Raw genomic sequence first — 16,289 nt, forward strand, 5'->3', positions numbered from 1 at the left:
TATGTGTTAATGTACAACAGAATGTTAAAAAGAGATGGTTTTTATATGTAAGACAAGATGTGGCATGTGATTTATTAACAGGTTTGAGTTAATACTTATGCCAAGAAGCAAGCATAGAAATGTTTTGGCATTGAGTTATTAAGGTACAAAATAAGTAAACTAGAGAAATAAATCCAGATTTCAACTTACAATAGATACATAAAAGTAGGAAATTAATTGGCTCCTCAGTATTTTTGTTCAAGTTTTTCTGTTTTCTTTTTTTTTTTTTTAATAAATGTGTAATATGAATATATCACAAGTTAAAGAAAGATCTCAGCCAGAGAGAAGGTACCAGTATATGCCAAACAAATGAAAAATTACCAGGTACTTTTGCTTACAAAAACTTTAACCTATAAAGAGTCCCAAAATATATATAAAACGCCACATTGAACGAGGCAATCATACTCTACCGAAACTGGTAGCACCCTCTTAAAATCAGTTGCATTCCGTTCATTCGGTCATACAGTGGTGACTGACAGAAAGGCATTGTGAACTCTTGTGCCATCAGGAGATTTGGCCCCATGGGTCATCAGTTCTTGGATCGTCATCCAGTTGTCCAGAATTTTTTTGTTTCTCTTTTTCATCATCTTTTTGTGGCTCAGTTCCAGGATGCTGACCTCCTTCTTGCCCTCGCTGCCACTCTGAGGGCTCTCCTTGAGACACTCTAACCGGCTCCGCATCATGAACTCGCGGCGCCGGCGCTGCTCTTTGGCCCGAACCAGGTGTTGCTTTCTCTCCTCTTTGCTCCAGTAGCGCCCCATTTTCATCTCACTCATGGTGTCATCGTCTGTAGTCATGCCACTCCGCTCCTCCTTGATCTTTAAGGCACGTTCCTTCAGAATTCGGTCTCGCACTGGTCTCTTTGTTATGTACCGTGTCCCATCGCTCCTGACCTTCACCTTCCATTCCATCTTGGGCTCTGAACACTTCTGAGACTCCTTACACATGCTCACCAGACTGAGCTGACTCTGAGCATACTCGACTGCAGATTTCTGTTGGATTAACTGCATGTAGCTTTGATAATGCCGGGCATGTGCTGGGATGTTTGCATATCTGTATGAGGAGCTGTGGTAAGGAGAGAGGTAAGGGATGTGTTCACTGACTGTCTTCTCTTGATCAGGAAGCTTGTTGCTCTCCAAAATCTTCTCCTTGCCTTCAACGCTACAACCTTGATCAGCGGTTTTGGCTTTGGTGGAGGTCAACTCTTTACTGCTCTGTCCGGAAGAGGACCGACTGGCTGCAATTGTGCTTCTCAGGTTTTTCTTATTGGTGAGGTTGATCATTCTTGGAAGGGAACTGTCAGGGGAACGGTCTACAGTTAGTGGGGTACTTCTGCAGCTTTCAGCTGTGTTGTAAGCACTAGAACTGTCCTTGTCTGACTTTTCTGGATGTTCAATGATGTCATCTAGTTTTCCCATTTGCATATCTATGCTGGTGTTATAATTTCGGAATCCCCCATCATGCAATGCCCAGATGTCTCCATACTGGTCTGTCACTTTCTGGAGCCTGTGAGCCTGCATGATATTCTGGCACTCGAGCTCAATGTTTCTTAGCTCTTCATTAAGCAACTGTAGCTCATGCTCCACTCCCTCTTGCTCCCCTTGATTGCATTCAATTGTGCTGCTGGAGTAATACAAGTCGTACTCTCCGTGGTTACGAATCTTGCATTTGAGCTCCAGGAGCTGTCGGAATCTTTCACACTCCTCATCTTGGTTGCCAGTGCAGTCTGAGTCAATATATTCACCAGACACGAAGCTCTCATTGTACTGAAGTTCAACGCTTCCCAGAGTGTCTTGGCTCTGCCCCAGCTCTCTCTTGCTCTTCAAAGATGCGCTGTTGGGGTCCTCTGCTGCGTTCTCCTGTTCAGAGCTCTCATCGTTTCTCAAGCTTTCATCTGTGCGTCCCACTCCACTGTCCTTCTCATGGTTGTTGGATGAAGATGTTGCTGTGTCTGTTGTGCCTTCTTCTTCTTCTTGCTTTTTTGGCTAAGAAAATAAAGTTACAAGAACAAAGAAAATCAATTATTTTGAAAAACACTAATTATCAAAAAACTTGTTTGTAAAACAATGCTTCTTGGCAAAAGTGCAGTTGCTAGGAAGCTGCTCTAACTTTAATATTCATGACAATTTCAGAAATAAAGGTAATTAGCTCATGTCAGCTTTTTACACAATGAAATAAAGAAAACAAAATCTGCTTGAATATGGATATGATACTCACTTGGGTATGAACGTGGCATGATGCATTTAAATAAGTGATTCTCCTCTTAAAGTTTTCTCTTATTTGGGAAACTCTGGAGTGAATGTGTAAAAATGAAGTGACTTTACAAATTCCTGAGGTGATCGTGCACAAAAGGATGAGTAACACAGATGTCTAAATGGTCTTCAGCAACATGGTGGTCTAGAGTTCAGAAGCCACAACCATCTTACTTATTTATTTTTTCTGAATTTTTCTCAAGTTCAGAGGAAACTTCATTGACTTAGTAATATTCGGATAATGGTAATCCAGACATCACAAAATTGCAGGACTAGGTTAACATTATGTACTGGAGTTCAGGACCTTCCATCTACAGATGAGGAAGCTTAATCCTACATGGATTCAGTGACCGAGAGGTCTAGAAGGCAAAACTCTACCTCCTAGTGTCAGGACTTTTTACATGTCCAGGATACCATGTTCCTAGTACATGTGCTTTGACCTCATGGGTCTTCAAATCATGTTTCTCAAAAGCAACAATATTGTCTTACGACTCATCTGCATTACATGAAAGAACTTTTCTACTCTTAACCAGGAATTTCCTTCAAAGATGAGTTTTAGTCTGTTGAGAGTAAAAATGACAGTTCCTGTGAAAGTTGGAGCATCACTGATTGCCAGACATGGGCACAATATCAAAAAAACATTACCAGGAACACACACATATGTTTTGCTTCCTGGTCGTTTTTGGCTTTCATGCAGAACAATTAGTGGTCACTGCCCTAATGAGATGCATGTGTAGTTCTTTCTCCGTGAATGGGGTAAAGTCACTTTCTTCTCTGTCACTCATCATACAGTAATCTACATGGCAGTTTCTAGACTGTATTTGCCTTATGTCTAAGTTTATTCACTATTAGATATATACATTAGTTTTTCTCTAGCAGATGTAATTACATAATTAAATATAATTAAGCTTGTTAGAGCTAAAGGAGGACAGATTGGTTGATAAAAGTTATTCTAAAACAACTCTAAAAGGGTCCTTTTAGATAATTGTCCCAAATAAGTAATAGCAGAACAAAATGTATTATAAATTGGGGAGGACAGAACATGACCATGTATCATGCTATTCTGGGACTCTCAATTTTTTCCTAGAATATTTTCCCTTGTTTGTTGAAAACATACTAACTGATTTTAAATTTCTTATATATTAAAAATAATTACAAATTAGTCATTGCAATTAACAATGGAAAGCTTGTTACATTCCTACATCTCTGACTATCAGTTGACAACAGTATCGAATGTGGTGACCTCTGCATCCTGGGCCATAAAACCCTCACAGGTTGTTATTGATACTGGGTATCTGAGTTTACGTATCATGTTATTTACAGTTATATTCTTCTCATATCTTGTTAATGAGCTGAAAAAATACAGGAAGGCTAGTATTTTTGTTTGTTTGTTTTTTCTTATTTTACATGCCATTCAAATGATACAAATTATGCTATGGGAAATGTTGCACAATTTATCAACAGCAGCCATAGGACCAAGGATAGTAAGTAAAGTGAAATCTTCCAAAAGGTGGGTTTACATATGGATGTGTATTTTATTTTATTTTACTTTTTAATTGAATGTCCCTTTCTTTTGTCGTTGCTCTATGAGCAACTGTGAAAATTTTTTTTAAAAAAAGTTTTCCATTGTCAAAGCTAGAATTCCTGCTTTCCATTGTAATGCTACTCCATCACTGATCATTTTCCTGTGGAATTATTATAGTGACGGGCAATGTTCCTACCAAGACATTTCTAATGTAGTATTATTGTAAATAAGGGCAAAGGGCTTTTAAAGGTTTCTGTACTTCTCATCATTTTTCGGTCTCATGGTGAAGAAAAATTTCCACACGATGAGAATCTAACCCCAGGGACATCTAGTGTTACCTCAAAAGACCTAACATTTGTATTACGTCTGATGAGTAGGCAGCATTTGACACCATATCACTTCCCCTGGACAGGATTTCTCCCTTCTTTCTTTATTCCAACATCCTGCTGTCAATTCTGTATCAGGTCACATTTTGTACCTAGGAGGAAAAAAAGCCTGGAGCAAGGACTTTCTTGCTTGTAACAAGCGGCTGCCACCAAAAATATCTTTATTTGTGGCCAGTGTTGAAGTCATACCTAAAAATTTCAATCAGTCCTACCTATATTGAAAAGCGATCACTTTTGAGCACGAACTACTGTTTGTGAAGTGGCCAACGAGCACTCATGATCAACATGAGTATATCATACACAGCTATACTGACTCTGTAGTTTGCAGTCTAATGATTTATTTACTATATGGACATTCGCACGCGTGCGCGCGCGCGCGCGCGCGCACACACACACACACACACACACACACACACATATCCATTATGTGATGACAGCATGTCAACATATTTCATTATTCATCTTTGTAAGTTCCTAAGCCAGTCAGTCATGATTTTTTTAAAAATTATCTTTTAGATGAGTTAAGAATTAATGCTGAGAATAGGATGATAATTAAACAAATTAGTAAAGTGACAGTGAAGTGTTAACAAAATTATACAAGGCAGATGAATAATATGAATCTGACATAAAAAAATCTAGGATGTATTGAACTTGTTTTCATCCAGTGGGAAAGCAACAACAATAAAAATGAAAAGAATCCTAAGACTCACTTTGCCATAAGCCACACTGTGATCTTTCACTAGTTATGAATCAATTAAAGGTGGGAATGTTGCTTATTTTTCTTTGTGTTCTCAGTATCAAGTGTGGTGGTTGAAACATACTATGTACTCAAAATTTTGTGTTGAATGAATATGTGACCTTAAGGCAAAATGATGTCAATAATTTCCAATTATGCTATGGGAGATGTTGTACCATGTGTCAACAGCAGCCATAGGACCAAAGATAATCTCTATGATTATTCAAGGGTATACAGGTGCAATCATGCCATCAAGTACACAAATAAGATTGATGGCTTACATCATATCATCATCATCCTATAGCCTAAATATTCAACTAGATACATTAATATTTTAAAGTAAAAAAATGACTTGTTTAGGAAGGTTACCTCACAATATATAGTTGGTCTCCAGCTAGCATATTGACAAGCAACACACATTTTTACTACTAAATTTCTGAAATTAGGTTGCAACTATACCTGGGTCAACATTTGAGTATTACTGTGCTATGTGAACTGTCCCTAAACTTCCCAAACCGGAAATATTCTTGATGGAAAAAACATTTATTTATTCCCTCTGCTTTATTTGAGATGATCATTTGTGGTAAAAAAAAAAAAAAAAATGCCATTACAGAGATGTTTGATTAAACCCTTTGATTTTGTTTTTTTCTCCATTTATGATTATACATTAGAAAAAGAACCAGTAACATTTCAAATGATGTCGTTCAAATTGTTGTCCCCACCTGCTCCACCTCATTGGCAGCATGCTGCGTGGCTTCATTATGCTGTTCTTCCAACATCTCCAAGTTTAACTCCTCTAAGAATTCATCCCTTTCATCTTCCAGCCAGCCTTCATCCAGCTGCAGAAGAATGCATTAGTGCATTACATTATGTTAGTGAGAACTCGTGCTAAAATAGAGTAAACTTAAATGGTGATGCCTGACCAGTTCCTTTCATCATAATGATTCTCCTCAGAATACCAGCCTCCTATAGTTCACCTCCAGAAAGAAGAAAAGGTGATTAAAAAAAAAAAAAATTGGACTCATGCCTTTTATCCTTTCCTGAAACAGAGCTGCAGATTTTCTCTCATAACATAGTAAATCTCACTGCATAGAACATTACTTTCTTTCAAAATGTATGAAAAGCTTACTGCATAATCCACAGCCATCATGCTCATTACCTCCAACAGTCCCGTGTTAAAAAACTGCAGTGGTACTAATAGGGCTATGAGATGATTAGGCCTTTTCCTTAACAACAACCCTCAACGAGACTACACACACAGTGTCACTAACAAGCTCATGCTACCCTTATCCTGCTTTTTTTATTTCTAGGAGGACGGCTCCCATGTTAACAGAATGGTGCTTACCACAAAAAATCTACAGACAACATTTATTTTACATGTAATGAAAAGAAAACTCTGTTTGCTTTCAAACAACAACAACAACAACAACAACAACAACAACAACAACAACAAACAAGCAATGCAACTATGCCATGTCTTTTTGATTCATTTTTCAGGCCCGATTCCAAGGAAAAACGCAACAGTAGATGTGGCCTTTAAAGGTGGTGGAACAGGGGGCAGTGTGCAGGGTTTTGTTTGTGGGAGCTCAATGCAAGAATTCTTGTGGGAGTCTTACACAAATTAAACTGAACAACCCCCTTTGGCTTCTCAATGCCAAGTAAAGTGGAAAACTGGTGGTTACCTCACTAACACGATCAGTGTTGACAGTCAGTACAGATAATTTGCCTCAAAGTGGATTTTTGGAGCTGGATTACATAAATTGGCTGTCTATGATGATTACATTAACTGGATTACTGTCAAAACTCCGCTTTACTCTGTGCTACAACGAAACAGCAGCTTTCTAGTGAATAAAAAGGGACAAGAGTTTGAGGTATTTTTACCACCCACAAATTAGCAAAATAAGCTTTTAAAGGCAACAGAACTTCTAAAACTTAAAAACTAAAACAAAAACAAATTTGAAAGAACATTAAACCGCACCAAAGGGAACATTAGCATATACGTACCATATTCATTAATGTGAAGGCAAATCACAGATTTTGTGATATCTATTAAAGGCCATGTAGAAATTAAATTACCTCAAATCCAACAGGGGCCAAAAATATGAACACATTTATTCATCCTCATTTATCTCAATGTGGCCTAAATAACAACCAAATTCCACCCCACTGACTTTGATATGCAGATGAACTACGGTAATTATGCGGACTAAAAATTTATATTCAGTCCAATTTATAATTGATCAAATTTTACATTCTTTAATACCCTTTAAAGTGTCAGGAAGCTGCAAATGCCAGACCCCAAAAGAAATTACTTAAAGCCAGAAATGTTTACTTTTTATAAACACACCAAGGAAGTTTTCTTTAATTAGGCCATAACAAAATATTTGCTAGCACTGATACAGTGAATGATGGAACGGAGGTTTTTTGAGGTTTAAATGATGTGGCGAGGCAGATATGGAGAACAAACGGTAGAAATTAATCATTCCCTGTAACTCTTTCCTTATTGACTAACCCCACAGATTTCTAAGTTGACATCTGCAGTCAGTGTGTGTCTGTTTTGATAAGGCTTTCCTGCAGGCTGGAGGTAGGCACAGCACAATAAGTAAAGGCAGAGTCTTCTTGCTCACTTCCTTCCTTTCCTGTATCTTCCCTTTCCACCTAGATGCGCATTGGTGTGAGTCTGAGTCTAACACTGCAGCAGAGACAGACAACCCCCTTGAGCTTCTGTAGGAAAGGAAGGACTGTCAGTCAGTATCACACACTGGGGATCTGACTGCACCGAACTGGACCACCCGTGGCATCTCAGAGAAAGGAATAACTTACACTGGCTACAAGTTCTTATGAAAACCCTCTTTACCCCAGTGCCCTGAGGGGAATGGGACAGAAAAGCAATATCTTTAATGGGCAAATGAAGAAAATGGGCAGAAAATGAAAGTAAGTTGACAGGGAATGAAGGAAGTGAGTTATTAAAAAATATTGCACAGATGCACAATACTGCCCCCAGCAACTCTGTAGATCATTTCTAAGAATCTGGAGAGTATTTGAAACATTAAAAAAAAAAAAAAAAAGCTAGAAAAAACACACAAGAACCTTCCACATCCCCCCTGAATAAAATAAACACACATACACAAATACAATAAGATATATTGAATTTGATAGAAAAATATGGGTAGCATAAAGACAAGATTTTTTTAGTCTTTTTTTTTTTTGGCCATTTTATAGCATGTACTGCTTAAATCACATTTTTTTAGTGTGTGATGTTTAAATGTATTTTCTTCCCTGATTTCTCTGGAAACAGGACTTTCTACAGGTAATTAGCTTCCTTCCAGTGGCTTGTGGGCTCCTTCAGGATCAAGGGGCTAATGCAGATCCTGATTTTGACAGGCAGGATGGCATCCTAAGGAGTCAGATGACCAACTTCTATCAACTGTGCAAAGGAAGTCTCATTTGGGAATTTATGCTCCAACTTTGACTCTTTGGGGGGAAGAATTCAGGAGGGTAGCCAGATATTAAAAAATGCCAGTGGTTCTACCAAGCATATGTATTCCATCAAAAATTAACAAGATCTGGTCTCAGGTCAATAATTTCTATTCTTTCCACAGCTCATTATGACGATTATTTGGCACAGTTTAAGGAAATACTTTAGTTCTAAATCAATAAGGTTCTTTAGCAGTTACATGGAAAGAGCAGGGAAACGACAATATAACATAAAAATTTCTTTTCAATAACAGGGATGGCTATGGAATTCTCTTCAATTTACCGTGAATTTCACTAACATGCCTCCAGCCCTATTCTGTTCTTTTTCAAGAAAATGGGATCAGTAAGATAACAGGTTTGAGAAATTTCCAGGTAATTAGTGCAATTCCATACGTATTTTAAAAATTCACTCCCACATGCGCAGTCCAGCCAGTTGCATGGGCTCATTTCCCCACTCCTAAGACCTCAGGTGTGTAACTTTACTCTGCTCCAGGCTATGGCAGACTTTATGAGAACCATTTAGAATGGTCAAGGACATAAGGGAAATATATGCGGAAAGGGTGATCTTTTATAACCACTATATTCAAGTCAGGATTCGGTCTGACACTGAAATACACTTATTCAATGTAATTTATAGATAGTAGGTAGTTACTGAGTCTGAAAAATATCAGATCAATAACCTGGAAGACAAATGGTGATATAACTAACTTCACTCAAACTACTGACAGATGGATAGAATGGTGACAATGTATTGTCCTTTCGGCAATGTGGTGGGATATAAAAAGGATATAAAAGGAAGTACCAATAGTACTTTTCTTCCACCATTACCTCTCCTTTACTTTCTTGATATCTTCCTCTGTAAAGATATGAAAAATTCCTTTAGAAGCTATCAGTTTGTCTTTGGCTAGACAAATGTTTATGTCACACTAAACTTCGAAAATATTTATTACATGTGGGACCACACCATGCTACATAAGATGCTTTATTTGATAAAGTTATTTTAAGAAGATTTAAGATGATAGCTAGATATGCCAATGTTTCTCTCATTAGAGATTCAAGGTGCCTTAATATGCCAATTAAGTATTTTTTAGATGAAAACCTAAAGCAAGGATCCATACACAATTAAAAATCATGTAGAGTCAACTCTTTTTCACTTGTAAATTCATTTAAATTACTGGCAAGTGGAAGGAAAGAATAATGATTCAACTTTGTGTGCTTTTAAAAGTTTTTTCTTAAATGGGATATTTAGCTGCAATTCTGTGGAACAATATTAAGGGAGTCTTTAATGTATAGTTTTTTGGATAAGGACGGTAAGTTAGGAAAAACAGTCTTCATTATTCATTGATTTTTGTATACTTGGTTTTATAGATATCCATGATAGTGATTTGAAACAGAATGGCAGATAATGAATGTAAACTCATTTGTAAATGTATAGTCAATGAATACAGCGACTATAAAGCTCAGTCTCCGGTCTTTTGATCTCTGTTCTGACCTGGATCTCTGGTCTTGCAACGAGCAGCACGATTCTCTTACACTCATCACTAGACAACAGTGCCACAGCTTCTTCTCGATTCTGGACATCTTCCCCATTTATCTAGGAAACAAATGAAAGTGGCACATTAGTTTCCATTTCCACAATGCTGCACTCAATAAATGGCACATATCAGCTCATTTGTGGTAAATGTATGGACAATGAAGCTCACACAATGGGCTCATCTTCAGCCCCTCCGTGGAAAGTGCCTTCACTCAATTATGCGCTTACTGTAAGAGCCATATCGATCCCTGAAGGATGGCGGACATCAGAGGAAGCAGTTATGTTCATAAATGTCCAACCTGCGCCCTGGCAACATACATCTAGCAACACAATTAACCAGCCCCTGACAGGTGACGTTCATCTTTCTCTGCTCAGAGTAATGGAAGTGTCACTCTGAGATAATAGTGCTGGGGGAAGCAGGACTGGCAATACCACAACTGAAATCCGTCATCCTGCATGCTTGCTGAGAGCCAATTAGAGAGCTGCAGTATTATCTCTCACCAGGCAATGCTCCCAGGCCACTGCTGATTGCGTTTTCATTTAATCATTTCATATTTGTGTGTGGGTCTGACTCAGTTGCCAAACATCATTCTCAGGATATCTCTCAGTGCTTAACTAATCAAAAGAAAAAACAGCTCATCAGCAACATCCTCATCAATACTGCAGTTCCTTCCTAAGATGTATCCATTTCCTAAAACAACAGAATGAATAAAATATCTTGAGGCTTATGTCTTAAGGATATTTAATTTTTTTTTTAATTAATAGAGAGTAAAACTGACTGTTTAAAAGAATAATGAGTGAAAGAAATCAAGCTTGAGTAAACTCTTGATTACATAGAAAAGATTCCAGTAGCATATGAAATATATCTTTTTACTTTTCCTAAGTTATAAAGACAAAGTAGATAAGAGTTCTAAAGTTTTATTTTAAACTACATTTTTATATTCAAATGTATTTAGCTCTTAGTTAACACTGCTTTTTTCCTTTGGATATTTTAAAATTATTTTCTTTTATTGATTGCTCAAATCCTTAGAGACAAAATGATTTTTCACCCATAACATATAATCAAAATATATGGAAAGAAATGTCAACTAAAGAGGTCAAGTAATTCTGTCTAAAATAAGTATTAATTTCTTGGATAAGTTAAACAGATGGAAAATGTGGCTGCACTGACCATGTTTTCAATACTTAATCTAATGTCTTTCACTAAGGATTTCTCCTTAAAAGCAGAAAGACCACTGAGGTTTTCTCCTTATGGGCCTCTGGGATTCAGGTTGATGCATGAGGACAAACATAATTATCTGAAAACAAGCCCAGGAATCTCAACTTTGGGCCACAATAAATGATCTTTATTCCCAGACTCTTATCATATATCTTTAGAATGAGGAAAGCAGACAATAATAGTCTAACAATCATACAACCACATGTTGTGTTTCTTAGTTTGATAAAGACAAATATCACCTTCATTTCTCACTAAAATATGCCGACAGGAAATTCAGCTTTTACAAGCTTCATGTGCATTCCCTTTCTGGGCAATTCACAATAAAATTCATCAAACTAGGACATAGAAGCTCTGATTCCAAAATGGGGAATAATGACTAGGAAGGATACACTCTGAAATATATCTGAAAATGTATGCATGTACTGACTCTGAGGCTTTTTTTTTCCTGAAATAAAGATAAATTGGCAGTGGTGGACTCCACCACACCTCCCCCACTCGTCATTAAGTTTAGTTTTACAATAATGACTTTATGATTTTACTCTCTTTGAGCTTTGAGGGCTTATGTTCATTTCATAGTAACTCTCAGTAATGTATCTGCAATGCATCTGTCAAACATGGACCTAATCATTCGTTCTCCATCCACTATAGGCACATTTGATCCTCAGGGGATTGAATTAGGTGATGCCACACAGCTTATCTTCATCTTTGCTGTCTGAGATATAATTCTCATTACTTTTTTCCCCTGGTCTCCACATGAGTATATACATATTTCTCATTCTTCATCTAAATTTCACTTGCTCTTAATCTAAATACACCTCATTCATGTTAGTCTAATGTTGATGTTATGTTTGCTATCTTAAAATGCAGATAATAATAGTGCCTTTCTCAGAGGATTGTTGTATGGATTAAATGAGTTAATATATGCAAAGGGCTGGTGTGTAGAAAGTGCTCAGTGTTGGCAGGTGTAACTGTTGATGCTATTGTTATTGTTATTATCAGTATCATCATTTACATGATAATCTTCAGTAAAGGCAAGTCTTTCCTGCTAAATAAAGCAAATGTAGTAAAACTCATAAGCAAGAATTAAACCCATAGTAGTAAACATGGTTCTATTTAAGAAGATATGTCCCTCATTTGTATTTTTAACTCTTAGAGAGCCATCAGGAAACAATAGGGTTGTGTTTGCTTTTCCAACCCTTTACAGTCAATATTCATCTCTCTCCTTGGTGAACTCATAATGACCAGAACTGTGGTCTCCAGTCCTGGCAATTAGTCCTTGTTTTGGGAGGACAGATCATTTGTTGCAGAAACACTGTCACATTCAGGATCATATACGGGCTAAAATAAATCTGTCACAGAAACCTGGCATTAAAATGTAATTTATTGTTTCTTTTTCAAAATAAGGTCTGTGTTAACCAACTGTTTGATAGAGTCTATTGTACTCAGGACATTAGTTTGATAACCAAACTGACATTGGGGCAAGAATGTAGCCATGGGTTTCAACAAAGATGCTTCTCAAGAAATGAAAGATTTGAGGAATGGAATCAGATAGAGCTTTCAACCTTTACTTGCTCTTGTTCCTGAAATAACGGCTTATAGTTACAGGACTGCTTTTGGAAAAGCAGCTTGCTGTGCCTAGAAAACACCAAGCAGACACCAACGTGAAGGATCCAGCAACAACAAGGGAAGGAGACAGACGAGCAGTCATGTTACCGCAACCTAATGGAGGCTCCTAGTTTAAGAGAAGGGAAGAAAACCAAGAGAAGGACAATATCAAACTTTTGTTATAAATGATGGAAATTTTTGTAGATAATATATGTGTCATTTTCTGTGCATGTCTATATGAAAATATTAGCAGTAACTGTTTAAAAATAGATACTGCCTTGGTTTCGGAGAGTTCTGAGGTCCTTACATAGACAAATCAGTCCGGATCTCACTGCAGGCCCAATCTCTTATATGTGTGCGCGCATGTGTGTAAAACCTTGAAAGCTTAGAAATGATTTCATATAGCTTTTCTGCTTGAATAAACCAATTTTTAAGCTTCCTATATTATTGTACCAGAGGCAGGTGGGCAAGTAAAATTGTCAGCATCCAACCACCTGCAGGATTTCTTAGGAAAGCCCAAGAATCTAGGCAAGAAAGGAAAGGTTTATTTCAGATGTATTTACATTTTAGTATGGAGAGAAAGAAGGGGAGTGAAGTATAAACATATATGAGTAGATGTGGAAAGAACAGAAATAGGGGAAACAGATATCCAAAGGGAAGAAAATAGAAGAGTAGGAAGAAATGCTGAGGACCAGTTTATGTGTAGGGAAGAGAGAGAAAGAGAGAGCTCATTATAAGTCTTATTGCTCCATTGCTTGAGTTCTTGCAGAGTTTTGTCAGCAAGTATCTTTAGGAATATGACTGACTTTTTGGCCAACACCAGATTAGGCTGCTTACATGGAATATTACATGCTTATTATCCCAAGGAAAAAATGAGAATATAGTGTTCTCTCCTTTGGAAAGCTGATCATATTTGTAGTCTTTAATCTTTGCTCTCTGACTCAGAAATGCAAAGGTTGTTCAGCCCTGTGATTTTGTGAGAGGATGTTCCCAGATTAATTCCTGGGGACACAGTTGATTATAGGTTCCTGGCAATGGCACAGCAGACAGAACTGTCAAGCCCTTGCAGAGAAAAAAATACACGAGGTCCAGAAATGTTCTCATGAAGTCGGTTAATGATCTCCCTTCTGCATATTCCCTACCCTTTGTCAATCTCTTGTGAGTGTGAGTGTGAGTGTATGTGTGTGTGTGTGTGTGTGTGTGTGTGTGTGTGTACGTGTGATGTCACCTAACAGGCCCATTGTGTACTACATAAAGAAAATTTTACCTACACAATACAGGCAGGACCACAGATTCTATTTAGTTCATCATAAACAGAAAATTAAAATCACAATTGCTGTAAAGAGATTCATTTAAATGAAAGCCAGCCAGGAAACATCAAGGATTAGAAGTAAATACTCCATTTCTCCCACTCTCCCTGGGAAAGGAGTCATTAATTGTTCATTATAGGGTATCCCATAATCTCCTCATCAGCCATATGGGAGCTATTTGTCTATGGGTACAATTTTGTCACAGTTTTATTTAATATAATTTCACTATCACCCTTAAAATTCTTTGTTTCTTATGTGTGTAGATAGAATTAAATTCTAGGCTTTTTAATGTGACATGTATTTATTCATTAAATGTGACATATTTGTCACAGAACATAAAGTAATCAGGCAGAAAACAGCTCTTTATCAATCCTGCTGTTGTTGCTTCAATGAACCAACTCCATTAAGGAATGCTTTATTATCCAGCAGATATTTTCTCTGAAAATGTATTTACCCACAATATAGCTATGAATTTGGGAGTCTCAAAACATACTGTATGCATATATGGAAAAACATGTGCTTTATTTCCATCCAACTACAACCACAGAACTATTAGATGCAATTTTAATTACTGTATTTGTGTATGTAACCTATGGGAGAGTGGTTAGCTGGGAACTAGGAAGGAAGCCAGGCAAGGTACAGTGGGAGGGGCGAGGTGTGCAGAGCAGAAGGCAAGAGGAAGAAGTGACAGCCGACAAGAGCAAGCGACAAGTAAGAAAAATGACAAAATATAGTCCCAAGACATCAGAAAAGGTAGCCAGATAGGGCTATTCAATGTCAGGGCATGAAATCCTCCAGTGATTGAGCATTTCGCTCTATTACAGCATTGTGAAATGATTGCTGGGTATAATGTGACCCTGAGCCTCAAAAGATTATATTATTTTTAGTATATTTAATGGAGATGTTAACAAAGTGAACATTTCAAATTATTTCAAAATTTTAAAAAGTAGAAAAACATTTTTAAAGCTTTTGTTATGAGTACCTGGATGTTGCACTAAAATGGTACACTTAATTTCTTAATGAGGTTACACAAGTAAAGCTTTTCTGCAGATTTCATTCATCTATTTTGTCATTCTTTCTACTTAATCCTTTGTCTCATTCATTAATTTATTCCTGCGTATGTGTGAAAGAGGCTGAAAATGTGGTGGTAAGCAAGACTATGTCACGGCTTCCTGATCCACTTTTCTTTCCCCTGGTATACCCAACGACAGACACAATTCCATCTTGTTTAACTACTTAGTGAGCCACTTAGCTCACTGAAGGAGAGATGATATATTCTCGAGGTTTTCTGAAAACTAGTGGGACCCCAAATGATCACTAATTCATACTTTTTATTCTTTCCTAATTGAAGCCTTAATTCTGCATCATCTAGCTAGAGAAAGGAAAGGTGACGAAGAAGTGGTGTGATTTGGTGAGAGTCACGTTGAAGAAGGGAGGGAATGGCAGAGGGCTGGGTGGGAGGCGTGCTCTAGGAAGCTAGGACACATCTTCATCATGACAGTGTCACGCTGCAAGTGACCCTCTGTGTACGGGGCTGTATCCTAATTACACAGGGAGGGAGTGCCCCAAGTGCTGGGACAGCATCTTGTTTATTTTTGAAACCCTGGTTCTCAGTAGAGTGTTGAATCCAAAGAAACACTCTGCACAGGCTCACATCTAGCAAGGAGAAAAAGGACCTCTGGATCTGTCGCCCAGAGTAAAAGTTTTGCAGAATGTTTTAACAGTCTGTAACTCCTTCAATTTATCATTTGAGTCCTCCTTTCTGTCTCACAGCTGTGACCAACAGTGAAACTCAACCCCCCTGGCTTCTGTTCTTAATTTGGAGTTAATCTGAACACACGAGCTGGGGTCCTGCGTGTCTTCCTGCAGCCATCCTTTACGGGAGAGGACTGAGAAGGACAGAGCGGGCGGAGGCAGGATCAAGACTGAAACTGGCTCTCAGTTATTCCTGATTTGACCTGAAATTCCCTTCCCAGCCCGTCCCCATCCCTCCTATGATCCGCTTATCCTCTCCCTCATTAAACTGAAATTTAATCAGCCTCTGTATTTTCACATTTCCATATGGAGAAGAAAACACTTCCTCCAGTGGCCCCAGGAACTCATTAGTAAATAGTTGAATCTTCTTCAGACTTACAGACTTTCATACAGTAAAGAAACATCTGGATCCATGTTCACCTAATTTATTCTGGAAAAGGCAACAGTAACT

At 37.7% G+C, this 16,289-nt stretch overlaps 1 protein-coding gene across 2 annotated transcripts in view; it reads right to left on the reverse strand.

The window, feature by feature from the left end:
* Window positions 1-497: 497 nt before the first annotated feature.
* PDZRN4 (PDZ domain containing ring finger 4) overlaps window positions 498-16,289 on the reverse strand; it is a 335,879-nt gene continuing 320,087 nt past the window's right edge. For both annotated transcript variants that reach the window (XM_063075880.1, XM_063075881.1), the window contains 3 exons: window positions 9,908-10,009; window positions 5,661-5,777; window positions 498-2,024 (listed from right to left, as the gene is read on the reverse strand). In XM_063075880.1, coding sequence (XP_062931950.1) covers window positions 498-2,024; window positions 5,661-5,777; window positions 9,908-10,009 — 1,746 coding nt within the window. The remainder of the gene's footprint in view (window positions 2,025-5,660; window positions 5,778-9,907; window positions 10,010-16,289) is intronic.

Source organism: Cynocephalus volans, chromosome 12 (assembly GCF_027409185.1).
Source record: "Cynocephalus volans isolate mCynVol1 chromosome 12, mCynVol1.pri, whole genome shotgun sequence".
NCBI lineage: Eukaryota > Metazoa > Chordata > Mammalia > Dermoptera > Cynocephalidae > Cynocephalus > Cynocephalus volans.